Source organism: Camarhynchus parvulus, chromosome Z (genome assembly GCF_901933205.1).
Source record: "Camarhynchus parvulus chromosome Z, STF_HiC, whole genome shotgun sequence".
In the NCBI taxonomy this organism is placed as follows: domain Eukaryota; kingdom Metazoa; phylum Chordata; class Aves; order Passeriformes; family Thraupidae; genus Camarhynchus; species Camarhynchus parvulus.
Window position 1 is genome coordinate 30027482 of NC_044601.1, and position 19372 is coordinate 30046853.

At 40.9% G+C, this 19372-nt stretch overlaps 2 protein-coding genes across 3 annotated transcripts; both read left to right on the plus strand.

The window, feature by feature from the left end:
• Window positions 1-260: 260 nt before the first annotated feature.
• On the plus strand, window positions 261-11575 carry TMEM175 (transmembrane protein 175). 2 transcript variants are annotated; one of them, XM_030969213.1, is made up of 9 exons: window positions 261-317; window positions 1219-1316; window positions 2410-2461; window positions 3333-3368; window positions 4748-4831; window positions 5473-5637; window positions 6929-7007; window positions 8672-8813; window positions 9363-11575. In XM_030969213.1, exons 2-9 carry the CDS (start codon window positions 1273-1275, stop codon window positions 10024-10026), a joined length of 1266 nt encoding a protein of 421 aa, XP_030825073.1. In that variant the 5' UTR covers window positions 261-317; window positions 1219-1272; the 3' UTR covers window positions 10027-11575. The 2 variants fall into 2 exon arrangements, with proteins under 2 accessions (XP_030825073.1, XP_030825072.1); XM_030969212.1 differs by lacking the exon at window positions 261-317 and having other exon boundaries at window positions 328-1316.
• A 1371-nt stretch (window positions 11576-12946) lies between these two features.
• On the plus strand, window positions 12947-15321 carry ATP5ME (ATP synthase membrane subunit e). The gene is made up of 4 exons (XM_030968837.1): window positions 12947-13104; window positions 13257-13311; window positions 13570-13668; window positions 15182-15321. Exons 1-4 carry the CDS (start codon window positions 13069-13071, stop codon window positions 15205-15207), a joined length of 216 nt encoding a protein of 71 aa, XP_030824697.1. The 5' UTR covers window positions 12947-13068; the 3' UTR covers window positions 15208-15321.
• Window positions 15322-19372: the final 4051 nt, after the last annotated feature.

The following is a 19372-nucleotide window of genomic DNA, read 5'->3' on the forward strand; positions in this document are numbered from 1 at the left end:
CGGGTGGTGCCCGTGCCTGTCCGGCCCGTCCGGCGCCCCCCGGGGCCGCGGCCGCCGGTGCCGCCCGGCTCCGCGCCCGCCCCGCTGTCGCGATGTGTCGGGGCCGTCCCGGAGAGGTGTCGGCTGTGCCGGCCGTGGCGGGCCTGGCCACGGCCCGGGAGCGGCTGTGACTTCCAGAGCTGCTCCTGGCTACGCAATCCCCTGGCACCTGGAGGTTGTGTGGTTTTGCTCAACAAGGAAAAGAACGTCATGTGCTAATAAACATTTTGTTTTTTCAGATTTTGCCAGTGGCTCACACAAAAATACATCCTGACCAGGTATCACGTGCCGTTTGTTGTTTCTTGTGTCCTCGCAAGTAGACGTAACATCCTCGCCTTAGTTTATAATTAGTTACTTTTCTATGAGAGATGAATTGCCCATTTGGCCAAAACATCTTTCATAAAGGATCTACTCTTCTTGGTAATAAACCGTCACTGAGAGAAGCTTACATAGCGCCATCTGAATGCTAGTTTTAAAGTCAGGTTCATAATAAATGTATTTTGAATAAACAAAGGTGGAAAAAGAAGACTACAGAAAGGAAATTGATTCTGAGAATACCCAGGAATTTTAGGAAACAATAATTTGAGAAAGTCTACAGGTTTTTTCTTTTGTCGCTATTTATTTTTCTGCTCTTAAATAGACATAAATCTTAGTATAAGAAGTTCAGATAAGATCTGTATTACAGCAAATATACTATATGAGTCTGTTTAAGCCATTATAGTTGTATGTGCAAAATTTGCTGAGGTTAAGCCCTCTCCTTTCTGCTTTTTAACAATGGTCACATGAAACCTCTGCAATGCTTCTACTACAGAAGTCAGTGCTGTGAAAGTAAAAGAGGCATATTGTGTCCAGTCCTCTGAAATGCATTCTTATAGTAACAGTGATGAGAGAATGCATAAATTAGTAACAAGGTGAATAGAGCATTGGGAAGCCCTTTTACCGATTGATGAGATGTGTTGATACATCAAATGCCATTTTTCAGCCTATTTAACAAGTTCCTAATAAACTCTTTTCTCTGCAATGTACTAACGAGATTGTTGAATGGGAACTACATTCTTGAGAGGCATTTTCCAAAAAAAAATACATTACATTGTTGTGCATCTCTTTTTCAGATGCTGGTAATAATTTTGTAACATAACATTTATATTTTGTTTCCTTGGTTGTCACTTTATGTTTCAGAAATTAGGTGAAAGTGTTCAGCAGCTTCTTCTAGCAAAAATTGCAGTTTACTTGATGACCTTTTTAATAGTCACAGTGGCATGGGCAGCTCATGTAAGGTAGGAACATGATGTTTAAATCTAAAGTTAAAAGCTAGAAAGTGCAGGAGATAACCATGTCTCTGATGTATTTCTGTCTTGTTGCCAGACTTCTGAATTGTCTTTTGTTGAATAACATTAGAAAACCATTGTAAAGAGATGCTACTCTTAGCAGTGAAAAGCTACTCTTACACTACTGCCATAGTCATACAGAGTAAAACAAGCATTATATATCTTGTAGAGTTGCTTTTCGTCTTACCTTGAAAGCTAGATGGAATTAGACTTCTAATTCTGCTGAAAAAAACCATGAAGTTGTAACTTGCATCCTCCACAACAAAAGAACTGATATAGTACAGCTGGCCTAAAACTCATCTCTGTCCTCAGCAGTAATTGTCACAAAGTCAATTGTAATGTTGCAGATTCTGTACTTCATAGAGCTGTGGACACTCCCACCTGCCATGTCTTGGTGGTTAAAAAGAAATTGGCACGCAGGGGTCGTGCTGGAACCAGGGCAGTTTTTGTTTGAATTTTGAAATTTACAAATGCTGCTATGTAAGTGGATTGGCTGCGTTCCAATAAAGGTGTGTAACCTGTAATTCAGTATTTGAAGCTGACACCCCATATCCATTCCTTTACTCCAGTGCTTTTCTTTGCTTGTAGAAGTAAATGCTGAGGTACAGTCTCAGGGTTTTGTGGACGGTGATGGGTCCTGTTCATTCTAAGTGATAGTTTTGTGAATGAAGAGTTTCATTAACAAAATCTGGGGACGCTTACAAGGAAAGCTTTTTCTTTGTGTGCTGTCTCTTCAGGAGAAATTATTCTAAGCCTTACAATTTTGAAAATACTCTGCCATTCAAATAAAAACCAGGTTCTTAATAACTGCTCCATGACTGAACTTCATTGTATCTTGCTTTTAAGATTTTTCTAACAAATTACTTTCATATTTGAGCCTCATGAGTTTTGGTGGCACCTGGAATACTTGTATTAATTCTGTGGCAAAAGAAATTAGGTTTCCCCATACTATCATAAATGTACAATTTATATGTAGTGTTTTAAATATATAGTTCGTGAGTTGGCTTGCTCATTATAACCTTACTTTGCCTTGCCTTGACAGGTTGTTTCAAGTGATAGAACATATAGATGATGTCCTGGCTCTTCTAAATTTGGTGAGTCTTGTCATACAAGCTGGATGGTTAACAAGCCGATACAGGTCACTTAAGTGTGTCTGTGAATATCCAAAAGTTGCTACATTAATTAGCATAACTCTGACATATTTCCAGGAAAATATAAAGTCAGGAAAATACAAAGATCTTTAGTTTCACTGTGACTGATTGATAAATAACTTGCTTTTAACATGCAAATGTTCTACTGTGAACCAGAAGAAGCTCTGCAGCAGGTTAGTCTGAAGTTCATCTGGGGGAACTGAGTATTTTGCAATGTTGTTTTAAACTCTGTTCTCTGAAAGTATGCAACCACATAGTTATTCTAATTTTGTTAATAAAAGCACTGTTGGGGCTCCATGAGAGAAAACAAGAGGAAATAATTTTAGAAGAATAGCCTAAGGCATCTAATTCTTACCTAATGTAGCTTTCAAAGCAATGCATTTCTTTATGCTTTTGTTTGTTGGGTTGAGTTTTTTGATTTTGCTTTTTTAGATGCGAAATATTTACAATCAGCTATTAATGTTCTTGACAAATCAGAAACAACTGTTTAGAAAGTGTGGTATATTTAGCATTGCTACTTTAGAAAGAAGTCTTGTAAAAACCATAGCAAAACTTTTACCTGGGTATCAGTAGACACAGAAAACTGTAGTGTTTTCTGCAATAAGCTTGTGCAATTTGCATAGAGAACATGGAATATGTGTACAAAAGCAGCCATTTGTTGTAGTCAAAACTCAGCAACTTCAGAAATGTGGGTATTTTTCATTATACAGCACAAGCATTTGATCTCCTTGTAAAATACAAAGCAAGCAATGCCCTCATTGAAGATGTGTCCAGAAAATACATAGTGTTTCAACATGCTTTTTTTCTGTTTTAGGCTTGTATGATGATCATAACTTTCTTGCCATATACAGTAAGTAATTTTCTAAAATCTGACATTTGTTTAAATTACATTGCTTGTTTCTTCATTTATTTGGAAACACTTTACCAAAGTATTCAGAAACTCAGGAAAGTGTTGTTATAGTATAAACTCTGAATCTGTTATTGTTGTTAAGTGTTGCTTCTTTAAAATTCATGAAGCTATTTTATAACCTTCAAATACTTCATGTTTTAGACCTGGCAGAAAATGAGTATTCTAGAAACAAAAATTACAGTTATGGAAAGTCATAGTATCATAGAATAGTTTGGGTTGGAAGGGGCCCTTAAAGGTCCTATAGTCCAACCCCTGCAAAGATCAGGAACATCTTCAACTAGATGAAGTTTCTCAACGGTCCATCCAACCTCACCTTGTACATCTCCAGGGATTGGGCAACTATGCCAATGTTTTACCACTCTCATGGTAAAAAATTTCCCATGATTTCTTTTAAAAAAGCAACTGTATTGAAGAAGGTCCAGGTTATCTGATAAGAATTTTGGTAAGATAAATAAAACTGTGTTTCAAACTCCTCCTTATGTGGCAGGATATTTTCTTTTTGTAATTTAGACCAAGTTTGTGGTATCACTTCTGATTTGCTCTGCAAGATTGCAGCTGAGGGTTTATGTTTAAAATCTGCACAATTTTTGGTCATATGACCTCAAAAGAATATTTGCAAATGAATACTATATTAACAGAACAAAACAGTTGCTTAAAATGCATCTTGACAGTTGTATGTGTAAATAGGACAGGCGCCTGTTTCTATGTGGATATGTATGTCTTACATTTAGTCTGCAAGAAATAGGGCTGTGGTCAGTAAAATGATCTTTATCAGCAAGAGAATATACTTTTCATTTTGCCTTGAAGCTGAAGTTATTTTTAGAAAACTGTCCATGTTACCTTAACACTCCACCCTGTTTTTCTTTTTTTTTTCCTTTCCTTTTTTATCCTCCCCTAAAGAAGCTGCAGAAATTAATACAACAGGGAGCCGTGGAGGTAGACAAAATAAAAGATTCAAAAAGGTATCCTAATATCAAGAATTTTCACAGCTATGACATCATGTCAACTGCAACTAGTTAAGGTTAATGCTCAGGTACAAGCCACTCAGGAGGCACATTATTATGGAGGCACAGTGCCAGAGTGGCTGAGGTTTAGCACTGTCAATGTCAGAGTAAAACCATCTCTCCAGATGCCTTTGGTTGGGATGCCTGCATGTATTTGTGACTAGAAACAGCATTTAATGGAATTATGATGAAATGCAAATTATTGTGTAGATTTATTAATATTTTCAATATTGAATGAAGAGTGCTTCTATTTCTATACTGTTATTCCTGCATTGCTTCTTAATTAAATATATGATCTTGTTGATTTTTTTCCAGTTTTCCTTAATGGCCTCCTTTCCAGGGGTACCTTTTGGTATCTTCCTGTTCAGTGTCTGTGCTGTTGTCATTGGCCTTATACAGGTATTGGAGCTATCCATTTGCATTTTCACCTTTACATAGACTCTCTTGTGTGGAACTGAAATTAAGCTTCCTAGTGAGTAGCATAAATTGCTGAATATGTTCTTGTATAGCATTCTTTTTCAAAGTTAAGCCCATTATGATAATACAGTACCTGTATGTGAGACAAAAGTTCACTGTCCCATGAAGCTGTTTTATGCAACTAAATCAGCTGATCTCAGTGTTCACAGAATTCCATTCCCATTCTCGCAAAAATGCCTTGGGGAAAGAGCAGTTGAGTTTTCCTGCTGGTGTCTTTGTGAGCCATGCAGCAGTGGATGAGGGAACACGGGCTTTCAGTCTGAAGTCCAGCAGCATTCTTCCTCCTGGTGCAGTGCTTTGTTGCATTCAATTCCTCATTAGAGAGGTCTTCATTCCTCTTCATCAAGGATCAACGGTCATGACAGACTCTGCAGAGGAGACTAAAATCTTCATATGCAGTATGCTGTCAAATCTCAGAGTTTCAAAGACCAGCTTTCCATATGGGAGTGAAGAAAAAGCTTTAAAGTGTTTTCGAATGTGTTGATTTATAGTTCTATGTCTTATGTTTTAAATCCTTAATATATTTATATGTAATAAGTTCAGTAATGCTCTTTTCCTTGTAGGCTGTGATAGTAGCATATGGATTCTATCACCCACACTTACTGAATCAACAGATACAGGAATCTGAAAATCAGAATTTCTATAAACGTCATATCTTAAAGATTATCCTGAGAGGACCAATTTTATGCTTTTTAGCAGCCATCTTTTCTTTTTTCTTTATTCCTTTGGTAAGTGCTCTCAGTTAACAGAAAACTTTGATGCAACAGTTTGTATTAGCTGTCTTTAGGACTGTGTATGAAGATAGTGATGTCTGTGTTAATTATGCACACTTTCTCAATTGCTAGTTCTAGGATGTTGTTTTTTGCATTGAATGTATTTAATCACATATATCAACCTGTAACTTGATCCATGAGTTTGTATAGTGTAGAAAGAATATTCTGCTAAATTATTACTTGCTGTGCCTGCTTTCTTGTTTGTTTTAAGCAGGTCTTCCAAACTCTATGTTCGTATCTTGTGCATCAGAAGTAGTTGAGGAATCTTATGTGAAATGAACACCAATATGGAAGCTTATGTGAAATGAACACCACATTGCACAAACTGAAGAAAAGTGAATGCAATTGCTGCACTAACTTAGGGTGTAAGAGCAAACAGAGAAGGGAGACCAGTTAGGTTGCCTGCATCTCAAAACAAATAGTTTTGGCTAAGGACTGCTTTTACATGGCCTTTTTCTCTTCTGTGTTTATTTGATGTCAGTGAGTTGCTCCTACTTATTAATAGCTTTAACTCTTTTCTGGAACCCCTATTCAGAACTGAAATCTAGTTTTTGAATGTATGCTGAGCTTCCATTCCTCTTGTTCTTTAGGAAAAGATGGATTTTGAGAAAGATTCCACAGGAATTGGCAGTATTTAAATAATCCCCAAGTTTGCGAGAAATCAGATTGCTCTTGCTGAAAAGAGCAGTTGTAAGTCCAAACATGATAAGGCCTAGTTTTGTCTGAAAATATGTTTTCCTCCTCTTCTTCACTCTGTTCACTGTAGTTTTGTTGTTTGTTTTTAATATTAACAATGGTGAAATTACTCTCCAAGTTGCTCCTGTGCTTAGACCTGTGCAAAACCTGTGAACCACTTAGGACACGCCAAGGTGTTTTTGTGACACAAATAGTACAATCTTAGAGTATCATGAATTGGAAGAACCCATAAGGATTATGTGGGATAATTCTTCAACTTCTAAAGTAGTTATTCCTGTACTTTTTGTCAACAGAATTATTTCCCTCCTTGTTTTAGTTTGCTTCTTTACTGGTACTAAATTAGCTACAAAAAAGCAGTATTTGGTTCCACATGCATTATTCAGAAAGTGAATGAGCATTTCAACTGAGCCTTTTTCTTTTTGAAAGTCAAGATTTCTTTTTCTTAGTGTTATAAGCTCTAAAATTGAGAGTTATAGTTTCATATTAAATCTGGAAGGTAATTTATATTTTTGATAACTATATTTTAACTGTTCATTTTCTTTTCCAACAGTCTTATATACTTCTTGGACTTGTAATCATTTTTCCACATCTCACTCGGTTAATTACATGGTGTAAAAACAAAATTCTTGGTAAGTAACAAAATTCTTAGGCATATGTTCAGATTAGGTTGTCAACGTTATGCAGACAGCCCAGAATGAAATAATTTCAGTTCTGCTTTCATTTTGGGTCTCAGAACATAGTGATTTTGGGGTTTATTGTTGTGCTTCTAAACAGTGTCTCCTTGCTCCCTAGTTTCCCATAATTGCAATGAGATTTGTGTAAGGCACAACACATTGTAAGATCATTTTTCCAGTGCAAAACTTTTTTTTTTGTCCTGATAGTGCGAGTGCATGCAGACGCATGTAGGTATATGAATGACAGCAGCAGGCCATCTATCCCTTTTCCCTCCTCAAGAGGGAGCGTGGAGATGGAAGAACATAAGGAAGCAAGCTCTGTGCCTTTACCACTTTCTTCCTTGCAATGCTGAATAGTCACACATTTTCAAACAGGCAAGCACTACACCTGTAAATCAAACTTTCTCACAATAGTTAACTGTTCAGGGTATTACTAATTACTCATTAATCTAACTGCTATCATCTAAAGAAGTGCCTTCACACATGTCTCAAGTTAGCCTAAACCCATGCTTCCTTCCCTCGTGTGCTTTCTGCCCTCCTTGTGTCAGGAGTAACAATTGCACAACCATAGCAACCTGAGCTGCTCTTAAATCCTGCTGAGAAAGAGGTTGGCATTGCTAAAATAAAAGGAGCAGGGGATATCATGCAACCTACTTAGCTGAAAGGTGCAGTGTCCTTCTGAGAGGGACCACAAAACCACTGAAGAGATAATGTCTTTGGTACTGACACTCCCAAGCTGGGGCAGAAGAATAACACCTTTGTACTTCTACTGCTGCTGTTCAGACTAGTACAAGTCTGTCTGTTTCCAGTGCAAATGTGAGCATACTCTTCGCTCCCCCATGTGGCAGCAGTAACAGGGAGGCAGAAATGCTTTAAAAGGATGAAGCCTAGAATAAACACATACAAATATTGTCCGTGCTTATTGTGATGGGGCCAGTGTGGTTTGCAGTCAGGTCACATCTACCTCATCCTGTCAGATGGCTGAAATACTGCTTTACTGAATTTCTTGTGATTACACCTGCTTTGCATTCCTGTGGAACCTTAACCTTATATATATATATACCTGAAGCAGTGTATTTTGGCTAGCTGGGCACTTCTGAGTTCACTCTTTAGAGATATGTTTGACATTTCCTATAAAAACTACACCTTTTGACAAAAGGCTTGAATTATTTTAAGTGAGTTCAATATCCTTGTTCAGCCCCCATGGTTTTTTTCAAGACAGGTTTTTACTACCATACAGTCTAAGTTCTCCAAGCTGTCATAGTGGCCCTCGAGCTTTTAGGGCTTCCTGAAGTGCAGCATCTGATTTGTTTTGTTCAGTTACAACTTTGAGTCATTATTAATGGTTTGCCATACAGTTTAAAGGAAAGAGCTTTTTTTGTTGTTCCTGTAGCACATACTTTCATTGTTGTTCCTGTAGCACTTGTCTTGAAAGAAACATAAATTTCAGGGAAAGGCGCATATGCCAAAAAAAGTAGAGTGACTGACATGCGTGGATGACTGGCATCCTTTTGTCTAAAGAAAAATTTAGGCAGATAAGGAAAAAAGGTCACAGTAGGTTGTTGAACTACTTTATTTTATACTTCTTTTCATGATTAAGCCTCTGGATATGTTTCCAGGTCAGAGATGTGAAGAGGAGGAACCTCATAGCTTAGAAACGTTCACGTTTTACCTCAGTGAGCCTCTGAGTAAAGAACGAGTAGAAGCATTCAGTGATGGAGTCTATGCCATTGTAGCAACCCTGCTCATTTTGGATATATGGTAAGGCTTTATGCTGGTTCTTGCACTTCGTCTTGTTAAATATATAAACTTTTGTCTGTGTGTAACATTTGAGGAAATAAAATTAATCAAACATTGTGTTTGACTTCCAAAATCTGCAGTGGTTACTTTAAAGAATGATTTTCTAGAAGGACACAGCACAAACCAAAGATACTTTTAACACCCACATTCCCGCAGTAATAATCATCAGTGCGCATAATACATGTTGGGATGTAGAGTCTTGAAGAACAAAGCTTCCTTTTTTTGCTTAGTTATGTTTTCAGATGAAAGCTTTTTGTCAATAAAAGCTGTTTCATCACTGTATAAACTTTATTAACCCAAAGGAATGCCAACCTGCATTCGGATTTCCATATATATATTATTGCTTTGCAGAGCTGTTATTTGAAACACTGTTTCTAAATTACTAGAGAAGTACAGAGTGGATTCCTGTTGTTCACTACTTTCTCAAAGTAAAGCAGCATAATTCAGTCTTGCTCCAGATGTGTTTTTATAACAGGAATATGAAGAGTAAATAAATTTTTCTCTCCACAGCGAAGACAATGTTCCTGACCCCAGAGAAGTTGAGGAGAAGTTCCATGGCAGTCTTCTTGAAGCTTTAAGTGAATATGGGCCAAACTACCTTGCTTACTTTGGCTCATTTGTTACAATTGGTCTCCTGTGGTTTGTCCATCACTCTCTTTTCCTTTATGTAACGAAAGCTACCCGGTTAATGGGACTGCTCAACATACTTTCATTGGCTTTCATTGGTGGGCTTCCACTAGCTTACCAGCTGACCAGTGAATTTGCAGAAAAGTCTCATAATGAAATAGAAGCCATTCAGGTCAGCTGTGTGATCACTTTCTTTGCCAGCATATTTCAGTTTGCAATATGGACTACAGCCCTTCTCAATGAAGAGGAAACTTTGCATTCCTTTGCTAGATATGGTGGCAAGGAGCATGCCTTCATGTTTGCCAAGCTGGCTCTCTACCCTTGCGTAAGTCTGGGGGCCTTCTTTCTAACTTGCTTGTTAAGTGAATTTAGCACTGCTATTTTCCATCTTATGCAGATTGTAATCCCGTTTGCTTTTCTCGCCTTGCGCATTTTTGTTAGAATTTCTTTGACTGCCATAAAGTCTGTGATGTCTCTCTCCAGACGGAAGGTTGTATTGTTAGAAGAAGAGGAGGCGTGTTTGTCTCCAAATGAAACACTGTCCTAAATTTCCGCATAGCGCATGTGAGGTTACGAGATCATATTCAGCTCCTCTGACTTGCATTATATTTGTGTGTGGATTATATTGATGTAAACCAAAGCCTGTATTGACCATAACTGGGGCATATTTATGTTTAAGCTGGCCATGCTCAAGACCCTTTCTCCAAAATCTGCTATTGAAAATATTGGATAAAGAGGGGATGCAAAGAAAAGCATGTTCCCCTTCTTTTAGTATTGCCTTACAGAAAAACGCTGCTTGACATGTAACTGCAGCAATGATCGATAAAGAGGTGTGCAGAAATCCAGGAAAATGGCAGCCAAACAGAGAGAAGTTGGTTGAGCTTCTATGTAAGAGAATGTGAGGAATGGAAAGCACAGAGACATCTGGATTTCTGGATGGTACATAATAGTAGAACATGTATGCGTACAAGTTACTGGTTTCTTTTTTTTTTTTTTTTCAATGTTAAAATTTTAATGGTTTTTTTCAATGGTCTGTTTGCATAGTCACAAACAGGGGATAGCAGTTGGAAATCTAACTGTTTGAGTGGCTCTGTGTGAGTTTAGATGGGAGTTGCAATTGTGATAGCAGTCTTCCAAGCCATCTGAACGCAAGTTCTTCGGCCATATCTATTCTTTTCTTAAAAGTGTGTAACAAATGAGGATTCATGTGGCTTTGCATCCAAGTTTCAACTAGCTTTGATATTTTCTGAGGGAAGAGAGCTCTGTGATTAGACAGAAGGTTTTTTCTGTTCTGCAGAAGCTTCTTGTCTGAAGTGTTTTAATTTCTCAGGCTTTTTGTGTCTGTTTTTTGTCTGGCAATGGAACATCCTTCTGTTACTCAGAAGGCATGGTGTCATATTCAAGGAGAGTATGAGACTGCAATGTGTGAGAGTTCCACATCAGGTAAGGGAGTTAAGCTTTCTCCTGAGCCGTGGACAACTAAGGGGTCCCACAGATTTCTGAGTCTCAGGAAGACAGCAGAAGAAACTAACCCCTAGAAGTTCCTGTCCGTGATAATGTTGAATTTTTTTTTTTACACTTACATGTAGCTGGATAAGTATTGTACTTTTCAAATAATCTAAACTCTGGCTGCCCTAGAAGCCATTACATTTCCTTCTGGCAGAGTGATTAATTTGCATCTTGAATTATCTTAGTGCCTGACAACTTTGATGCCATAATTAAAGGCATTTGGGGAATTTTGTTCTTCATCATGAAAAAAAAATGTGGCAAAATATGCCTGAAGAAATTGCAGGTGAAAAACAAATATCTCGTTTCAGTTGAGATCAGTCTTGAAAGCACTTGTGCTTTTGTTTTGAAGCACCTTGATACCGAATATGTCATTGTGAATATTACATACTTCTCATGAAGAGTATGTTCAGCTATTCAAGGGGATTTATACCTAGTTGTGGTTAAATTACTTCCATTGTGTTGTGTATAGCAGTTTTTCTGATACTTAATAAAAGCACTTTTGGTTCTGTATGGTTTTGTTTCTAATGTGCAGCAGACACATAGTAAGTAGTGAATATGTGTATTTGTAATAAATTGAAATCAGTGAAGAAGCAAAACTTCAAACCGTTTATTTCTTCTCTGTAGGTGAACTTTAAGGCCAATGTCTGTAATTAAAATTATGTTAGGTGGGTTTTTCCTACGAGATCACCAAGGTCCCTTCCAACCTCAGCAGTTTTGTGATTTTTTTACAAAATACCAAAATGCATTTAATGTGATGTAAAGAAATGTTGATTCTACTTCCCATGGTACCTGAAGAGAATGAAACCCAAAAACTAGCCAAGGAGTTTCTTTTCAGTGTTTATAAGGATGCTTAATATAAAGCCACATATAAATATTACAAGCCACTGTACTGGCTCAATAATGCTTTTTTTTTGATGTCTGTGTGCGTGCGTGCATGGTTTTGGTTCACTTGGTTTTTCTGGGTCAGTTTGTTTCTGTTTTTTTTGTTAAGCCCACGTATAAATAAGTAATTTGTTCTGCAGAACGAGCCATTTTATTTTTGCTTGTGGTCAAGATAGCATTATTCAACCCAAATTTGGTAATATATCAGAACCTAAACCTAAGGACAAACATGATATGGGACTTTGTATAAAGAGAGGTCATTTAGCATAATTTCAAGTTCTTGAGAAACAAACTTCATCAATTTGAATTGTGTCATTTTCAAGTAGGAGATCATTCCCAAATATAACTGTAGCTAGTTGTTCTTGATAGAATTGCTAATGACCACAGGATTTTGTATCTATGAAAATTAAACTGAAATACAGTAATTACAATCCCAGAACCACAGAACAGATGTCATTGGAAGGGGCCTCTGAAGACCACCTAGTCCAAGCCTCCAGTTTGAAGCAGGGTTGGCTAGATGGGTTGGTTGCAGAGGTCTTTGTCCAGTCAGACTGAGCATCTGCACAGAGCCACCATAACCATTTAATGACAGAATCGTTAAGGTTGTAAGAGACCTTTAAGATCACCCAGTCCAGCTATTCACCCAGCAGTGCCACTGTAACCCCTAGACCACTAAACCACATCGTCTGCACCAGATCCTCATGCCTCTTGAACACCTCCAGTGATGGTGACTGCACCACCTCCCTGGCCAACCTATGCCAATACCTGACCAGGCTGACAGTGACAAAATGTTTCCAGTATCTGTTTCCAAAGGGCTCAACAGCTTTTAATAAGTTTTTTAAAAATTTAAAAATTATGTGTTTATGAGTTTAAAAAAAATTTAAAAATTAAAAAATAAAAGAAAGAGTGGTTATCTTTTGTTCCATTTAAAAGGAATTTCCTGCCGTTCAGTCTGTGTGCATTTGTCATTCAAAAACGTGGATGAGATCCCCTCGATACTTCTCACAGCTCCCTCTGCCCCTCCGCCCCTCCTTGTAGCGGAGACGCTGCGGCCCCTGCGCCGCCGGAGCTCTTTGAGTGACGGACCCGCCGGCGCTCGGGAAGCACAGGGCGGCACCGCATTTGGCTTCCCGGTCACGGCTGTTCCCACCCCTTCCTGCCGCCGCGCTCAGTTCCGGCCGCTGCCGCCGCCGCCAGGATGATCCCGCCGGTGCAGGTGTCCCCGCTCATCAAGGTGAGGGAGCTGGGGTTATCGCCGGGGCTGTGCCGGGGGTGCGGGGGCGCGGGGAGGGCCGCCCGGGCCGGCCGGCCAGGGCGCGGGGCGGTGGGGCCCGGCCGTGCCTGTGGGCTGAGCGAAGGGCGCGTCCTTGTCTCTGCCTCCCGCAGTTCACCCGCTACTCGGCGCTGCTCGTGGGGATGATCTACGGCAAGAAGCGATACGGTGAGTGCGGCGTCCCGGGCGGCCGCTCCCCGCTCCCCCGCGCCCGCCCCGCAAGGGCACCTTGAAATGTCCCGGCCGCCATTTCCCTCCCCCGGCCCTGCCGGGCGGCCCTGCTGGTGTGAAGGCACAGATCCCTATGAAATGGGCTTTTCTGCCAGCAAAACTGGCTTTTGCTCCTTTTTGACCGAGACCGCATGAGCGGAGCTTTCCGCCGGGGGTTCGGGAAGTTGTATTTTAAAGGGCTTGTGTTGATGGCAGACTACCTGAAGCCGATTGCTGAGGAAGAGAGAAGAGTAGAAGCGGCGGAGAAAAAGAAACGTGAAGAACTGGAGCGAATTGCAAAAGAGCTTGCAGAAGGTAGTCCCTCGGTTTAGTGTATTCATCCCACACTGTGTTGCAGGCGCTAGGCTGCAGAACTGGTGTTCCACCGGAGTGCTCTTAAGAAAAACTGGGACCTGCAGCTAATCCCTGGAGGCGGGGGTTAGGGCCGTGTGAGGAGTAAATAGTACTGCTGTTTCATTATGCCTGCATTTTGAAAAGCTTGTCAGAGCAAGGCATAACACTTTTGCAACAGTCAGGACCTGTTAAATGGCTGAATTTTCGACAAGGAAACAAACTGCTGAAAGATGCTGGTTATTCTGTGAGGAATGATTGAGTCTATATATCAGCTGTGCTGGCATGTCACTTTTTCATCTGGATGTGCAAGCCCTTTGCTCCATGCAGTGTAGGAACCTCACAAATATGACTAAATATAGGGCATAGGCAATGGTACGTAATTGCAACTCAAGACTTTTAAGTGGCATCACACATGTATTGCTAGAGGTCAGCTTGGTCTTTTTGTATTTTGCGGTGTTAGAGCTGCATTTGTTGTATCTCTCATACGAAGAGGGTGTGCTGGAGGGCACCATTCGCAACTAAAACTGCTGCTTTTGTTCTCATTCCCTTCCACCCTTAGTATTCCTGCTGCAGCATTGTTTCCCTTGTCCTTAGGATTATTTCTTCTGTTCCCTGTATGGGTCTAATAGAGGATTCCTTCCCCCCTGCCATACAGAGGAATGTACTCTCTACCTTAGTTTCACCTAGAGTTTTTAGGTAGACTTAAAACCAAGAAGAATTTTAAGAAAATAGATTAACAACTCAGGCTGTTCTTGGTGCAGATACGCGCTCTGTAATTCTTTCCATGCGAAAGAACATTTGCATTGTTCTAAACAAAATTATTGTTGAACAAAACACTGTAATTAACTACACATACAGAAATTAAAATATGTTTTGTCTATGACTTACTGGAGATAAAGCTTTTTGCCTTCTTAAATACATCATCTCAATTGGTAATGGACTAAAAAAAAAATGGATCTTTAAGATGTTCTCTAGTTAGATTAAACTTCCTGTATTTTTGGAGGTGGAGGCTGTGCTGTAATGTTACCAGGCCACTTAGTAAGGAAACTTTCATGATTATTACTTTAGAATGTTTAATCTGTTTAAAAGTGACACATAGGTACCAGGTCGGTTGTTCCCAACAGTGGGTTTGATTTGGTTTTTTTTCAGAAAAGCAGTTGTTAAACTCTCATTATGTGCAGTGCAGTTGCTGAAGATTGTTCCTTAAGATGGACATACCTGCAGTGGTAGCTTTTTCTGGGCTTATTTGACTTGTCAGTCCAGAAAACTGTCTTTTGTTGCTGAGTAAACTTAAAAGTTTGCCATCACCCCAGAGCTGTTGATTACAATTCTGTTGAATAAACAGAAGTGGGAATCATAAATACTGGCCAGAAGGAAATTACATAAAGATAGGCTTTGATTCCACTATGCTTTGCATGTTTTTGTTCTGCATGGCTAATAGTTTTAACCATGTTTGTGGTTTCTTCCCTTTTAGCAAGTGAAGATTCCATACTGAAATAAACAACAGATTTCATCTGAATTCTGCACATGGAAATACATGGCTAGGCTCTGAGCTGTCCAATGCTTTTTCAACTCTGTGTGATACTCTATCAATAAAGTACTTACTAAACTTCAGTTGGTATTTTTTGAGTGAATTGCTCAGAACAGCAGCAAAAATAGGGACAGAATGTGGCAGGAAGCAACTATCACAATGTAGCTATTGTTGCCGCTGAAATACTCCATTGTATTCCCCCAGCAGTAGCCAGTTGCTACCCCCATTATCCACAGGTGATGATGGTGATCAGAAAATACATAAAATTTTGTATATATGGGCAGGTGGGGGAGACTGGCAAGGCACTGACTGCCTGAATCTGTTACTTTAATGGCTTGCCTGGGGAGTTTCATAGAGTCACAGAATGTCAAGCGTTGGAAGGGACCTTCAGGATCCTCTAGTCCCAACCTCACTGCCATGGGCAGAGACACCTCTTGCTGCATCAAGTTGCTCAAGACCTTATCCAGCCTGACTTTGAACAGTGCCAGGGGTTGGGGCACCCACAGCTCCCTGGGCAACCTGTTCCAGTATCTCGCCACCCTCCCAGGAAAGAATTTCTTACCAGTATTTGATATAAATTGCCCTTCTTTCAGTTTGTACCCATTACACCTTGTCATTTCGCTACAGTTGCTGATGAAGAGTCCCTCTCCAGCTTCCCTGTAGGACCCTTCAGATACTGCAGGGTTGCCAGGAGGTTTCTACACAGCCTTCTCTTTTCCAGGCTGAATAGCCCCAACTCTCTCAGCTTGTCTGGGGGAGGTGCTCCAGCCTTCTTACCAATGTTGTGGCCTCCTCTGCACTTGCTCCAACAGTTCCATATTTATTGCTGGAGGCACCAGAGCTGTTCTCAGTACTCCAGGTGGGGTCTCAGCCGAGCAGAGGGGCAGATTCCCCTCCCTGGCCCTGCTGCCCACACTGCTCTGGATGCAGCCCAGAATCCCATTGCCTTCCTGTACTGTGAGTGCTCATGGCTGGGTCATGTTAGATTTGTCATCAACCTCACCCCCAAGTTGTTCTCCTCAGGGCTGCTGTCAATCTCCACTCAGCCTGTACCTGTGTCTGGGATTGCCACAACCCAGGTACAGGACTCTAAGCTTTCCCTTGTTGGACTTCATGGGGTTTGCACAGACACACTGAAGCATGGACAGACAACTCTTCAACTAATTAAAGTTGAAAAGAGGGTGCATTTATTACAGTGCTGGACACATGTGGAGTAATTTCCAAGTGCATGTGTAAAAAAGTCACAAACAGCTGCTCTCTGTTTATCCAAAAAAGTTTTACATATTCAAATGGCTTCCAGGTTTCTACCTTGCTTATTTTTAAAAACATTAGCTCTCACCTAATATTATAATTAGCTGAATATCCATTACATCTGCCCAATTGTATTCTTTAATTGGGTCAGTGGGCTTCTGGAGAAGAAGTGAGACGTCTTCCTCATGGTAAGCTCTTCACCTGTGGCAAGGTGCTCCTTGGCCTGCTCGTCACAGTCCAAACCTCCTCTCATTCTTAGAAGCCAGTGGTATTTATGGCTCCTGCACTCTTACAATACTTCATGTATCACCTGTCATCCCCAACCTTGTTTCAATTATTCCCACCTGGTATTCTAACTTAACCCCTTGACTCACCACCTCTCCAGCCTGTCCAGGCCCCTCTGGGTGGCACTGCTGCCTGCCAGTGGTGCTCCGCACCGCTTGGTGTTGGTGCCAAACTTGCAGAGGGTGCCCTTGATCCCACTGTATGTGCTGCTGACAAAAGTGTTGAAGAGTATTGGCCCCGGTACTGATCCCAGAGGGATACCACCTGTCACCGGTCTGCATAGACAATGAGCAGTGAATCACAATTCTGCATTTCTGTCATCTTTTTTTCAGTTTTGTTATCACAGTGCTCAATTATTGCTCAGTTCTTTCATGTGGCAGAGCAGTCAGGTTTGATTCTGGCTTGTCAAGCTATGTTGTGACCTGAGGAATTGGTGCTGACTCATTAGTCAGATATTCTAAACAGTACAGAAGGACAGATGTTCCTCAAAACTAAGTTACAGACAAATTGTAATGTGTCTCTTTCATAAGGAGTGACCTGCTACACGTCCTGATTATGCAGGAGAGGTCTGCCACACTTTCCACACGCTTTCCATGAACTGTCTTTGGGCAAGAAAGCTGTCCTTGTAATTCCTCTTAGATTGGGAAGAATTCTGAAGTGGGGCAGAAAAGGTACCATGTATCTCTTTACAGCCATTCCCGAGGGACCAAATTAGTTCTCTGCCACCCCATTCTGGCTAGACAATAGATGATTGTCTAGGTTCAAGCAAAATAAAAAGGCCAACAAGACGAAAGAAGCAATGGAAAGAAGTCTTTCCTCTCAAAGGGTTTGAGAGGGAAGACCCTTCATGTTTATTCTGTATTCTGGAAAACACTACATCCACGTGTTCTTCTGCTGGCACTACATTTGTGTGACTCCTGAATACTCTGCTGCTTTGTGAAAGGGAGTGGAATGCTTTCCTACTGAATCTAATGAATGTTTTTTCTACTCCTATAGTTCTGTGGAAGGAGTAGATGAAGAGGTACAGAGAAAAAAGATCTTCCTCTTGCAAGTTTTATGATAGAGGATGGAAACAACATCAAGCCTAGACTGAGTGGATCTAAAATCTTGGATCTAGTACTCTCTGAGCTTTCCTTGTACAGGATCTGGGTATGCTGGTGGGACAAAGCCCCTTTACAGAGCACCGACATGCAATCCCATCTGCCTGAAAGGTGGAGCTGGGATCCATACCCTCCCTGTGCTGTTCAATACCATCTCTTTGTTTGAAGAACTGATTAAATGTTGAGTTGTTCCTGTTCCTCCTGCCTGGGAGAGGAGGAGCACTTCCCAGGCTTAGTTCAAGTCTGGCTGTGGCCAGCCCAGAAAAGACGACAGTAAGCATTTCTCTCAGATATACAGGAGGTGGCTGAAGACATTTTCCAATCTCCCTGTCAGTTTTTCCCTCCCTTTCTGCCAGAACTGCCACCCTCACAGCTCTGCCAACAGCAGAGGCCTTGTACGTGCCCCCACATCTCTTTGATGGCTTATGTTGCCTTCTAATGGTATAACTGCTGTTTGGCCCGGCTCTGGCAGCTGCATAGTTCTGCCAGTTGTGCCTTATCAGAAAGAAGGTATACCCTCAGGCATATGTGTGAGCACTCCCATGTTGTCCTGGGGGTGACTTTATAATGCTTGTATCCCCATTCATGTGTTTAGCCCAGAAATAAGTTTTGCACCTTTAAGATTGGCTCTGAGAGTGAAGGGGGAGAGAAGTGCGCAGTTTGTTACCAGAAATTGCATTTGCTCCCCCACGTCCTTTTTCTAGACTGTGCTGTCTGCAGCACAGACAGCAAGAGAGAGTTCTCCTTTGCTTTTTAGTTATTTTTGAGTTAGCTGAGGCAGAGAAGTTCCCTGGACTGTGGGGTTTTTTCTCTTTTTCTTGGACCTGTTTAAACCTGCTCTGGACTGAACACCAGCAGAGCACCAGCAGCTCCACCTGTGGCCCACAGGGCCGGGCCTGGGCCGTGGCACTTCCGGCACCGTAGGGACTGATCAGAGACTAAGTGAGCTGAACTGAGCTACAGCTCACCAAGGGGACTTTATGAGTTTGTCGTCTCTTCAGAGTGGCAAGAGGTTTTATTGTTTAATATTGGATTTTTAAATTTTTTTTTGTGCTGGTGAATATTTTGCTGTTAAATAAACAGTTTTTTCCACTTTCTCCAAGTAAATATTTTCCTGAACCAGCTGGGGGAGGGGCCACTTGAATCTGCTTTCTAGAGGAACCCCTTTAGAAGTTTGCTCCCAGATTTGCCCTGGAGGGAGAGTTTTGCATTGTTAGATACAGTTGTGGCTCACCAGAAGGAAGGAGATTGGCATGATAAAAAGCATTACCCTACCTCTGCAGGATCTGCTTCTGATGTGCCTTTTTCCCTATCTGATGTGAAAACACTTTGTTTAAGACATCAATCCCAGGTTATCATGGAAACTGGCTCAACCAGCCCACCCAAGAAAAGTTCAGTCCATCACACCTGGGAAAACAGTGGACAAATCTGTTTCTTGGCCCTCACTCACTGCTCCCATGGCAAAGGTCTACTCCTAAGAAACAGCTTCCTCCGCTGG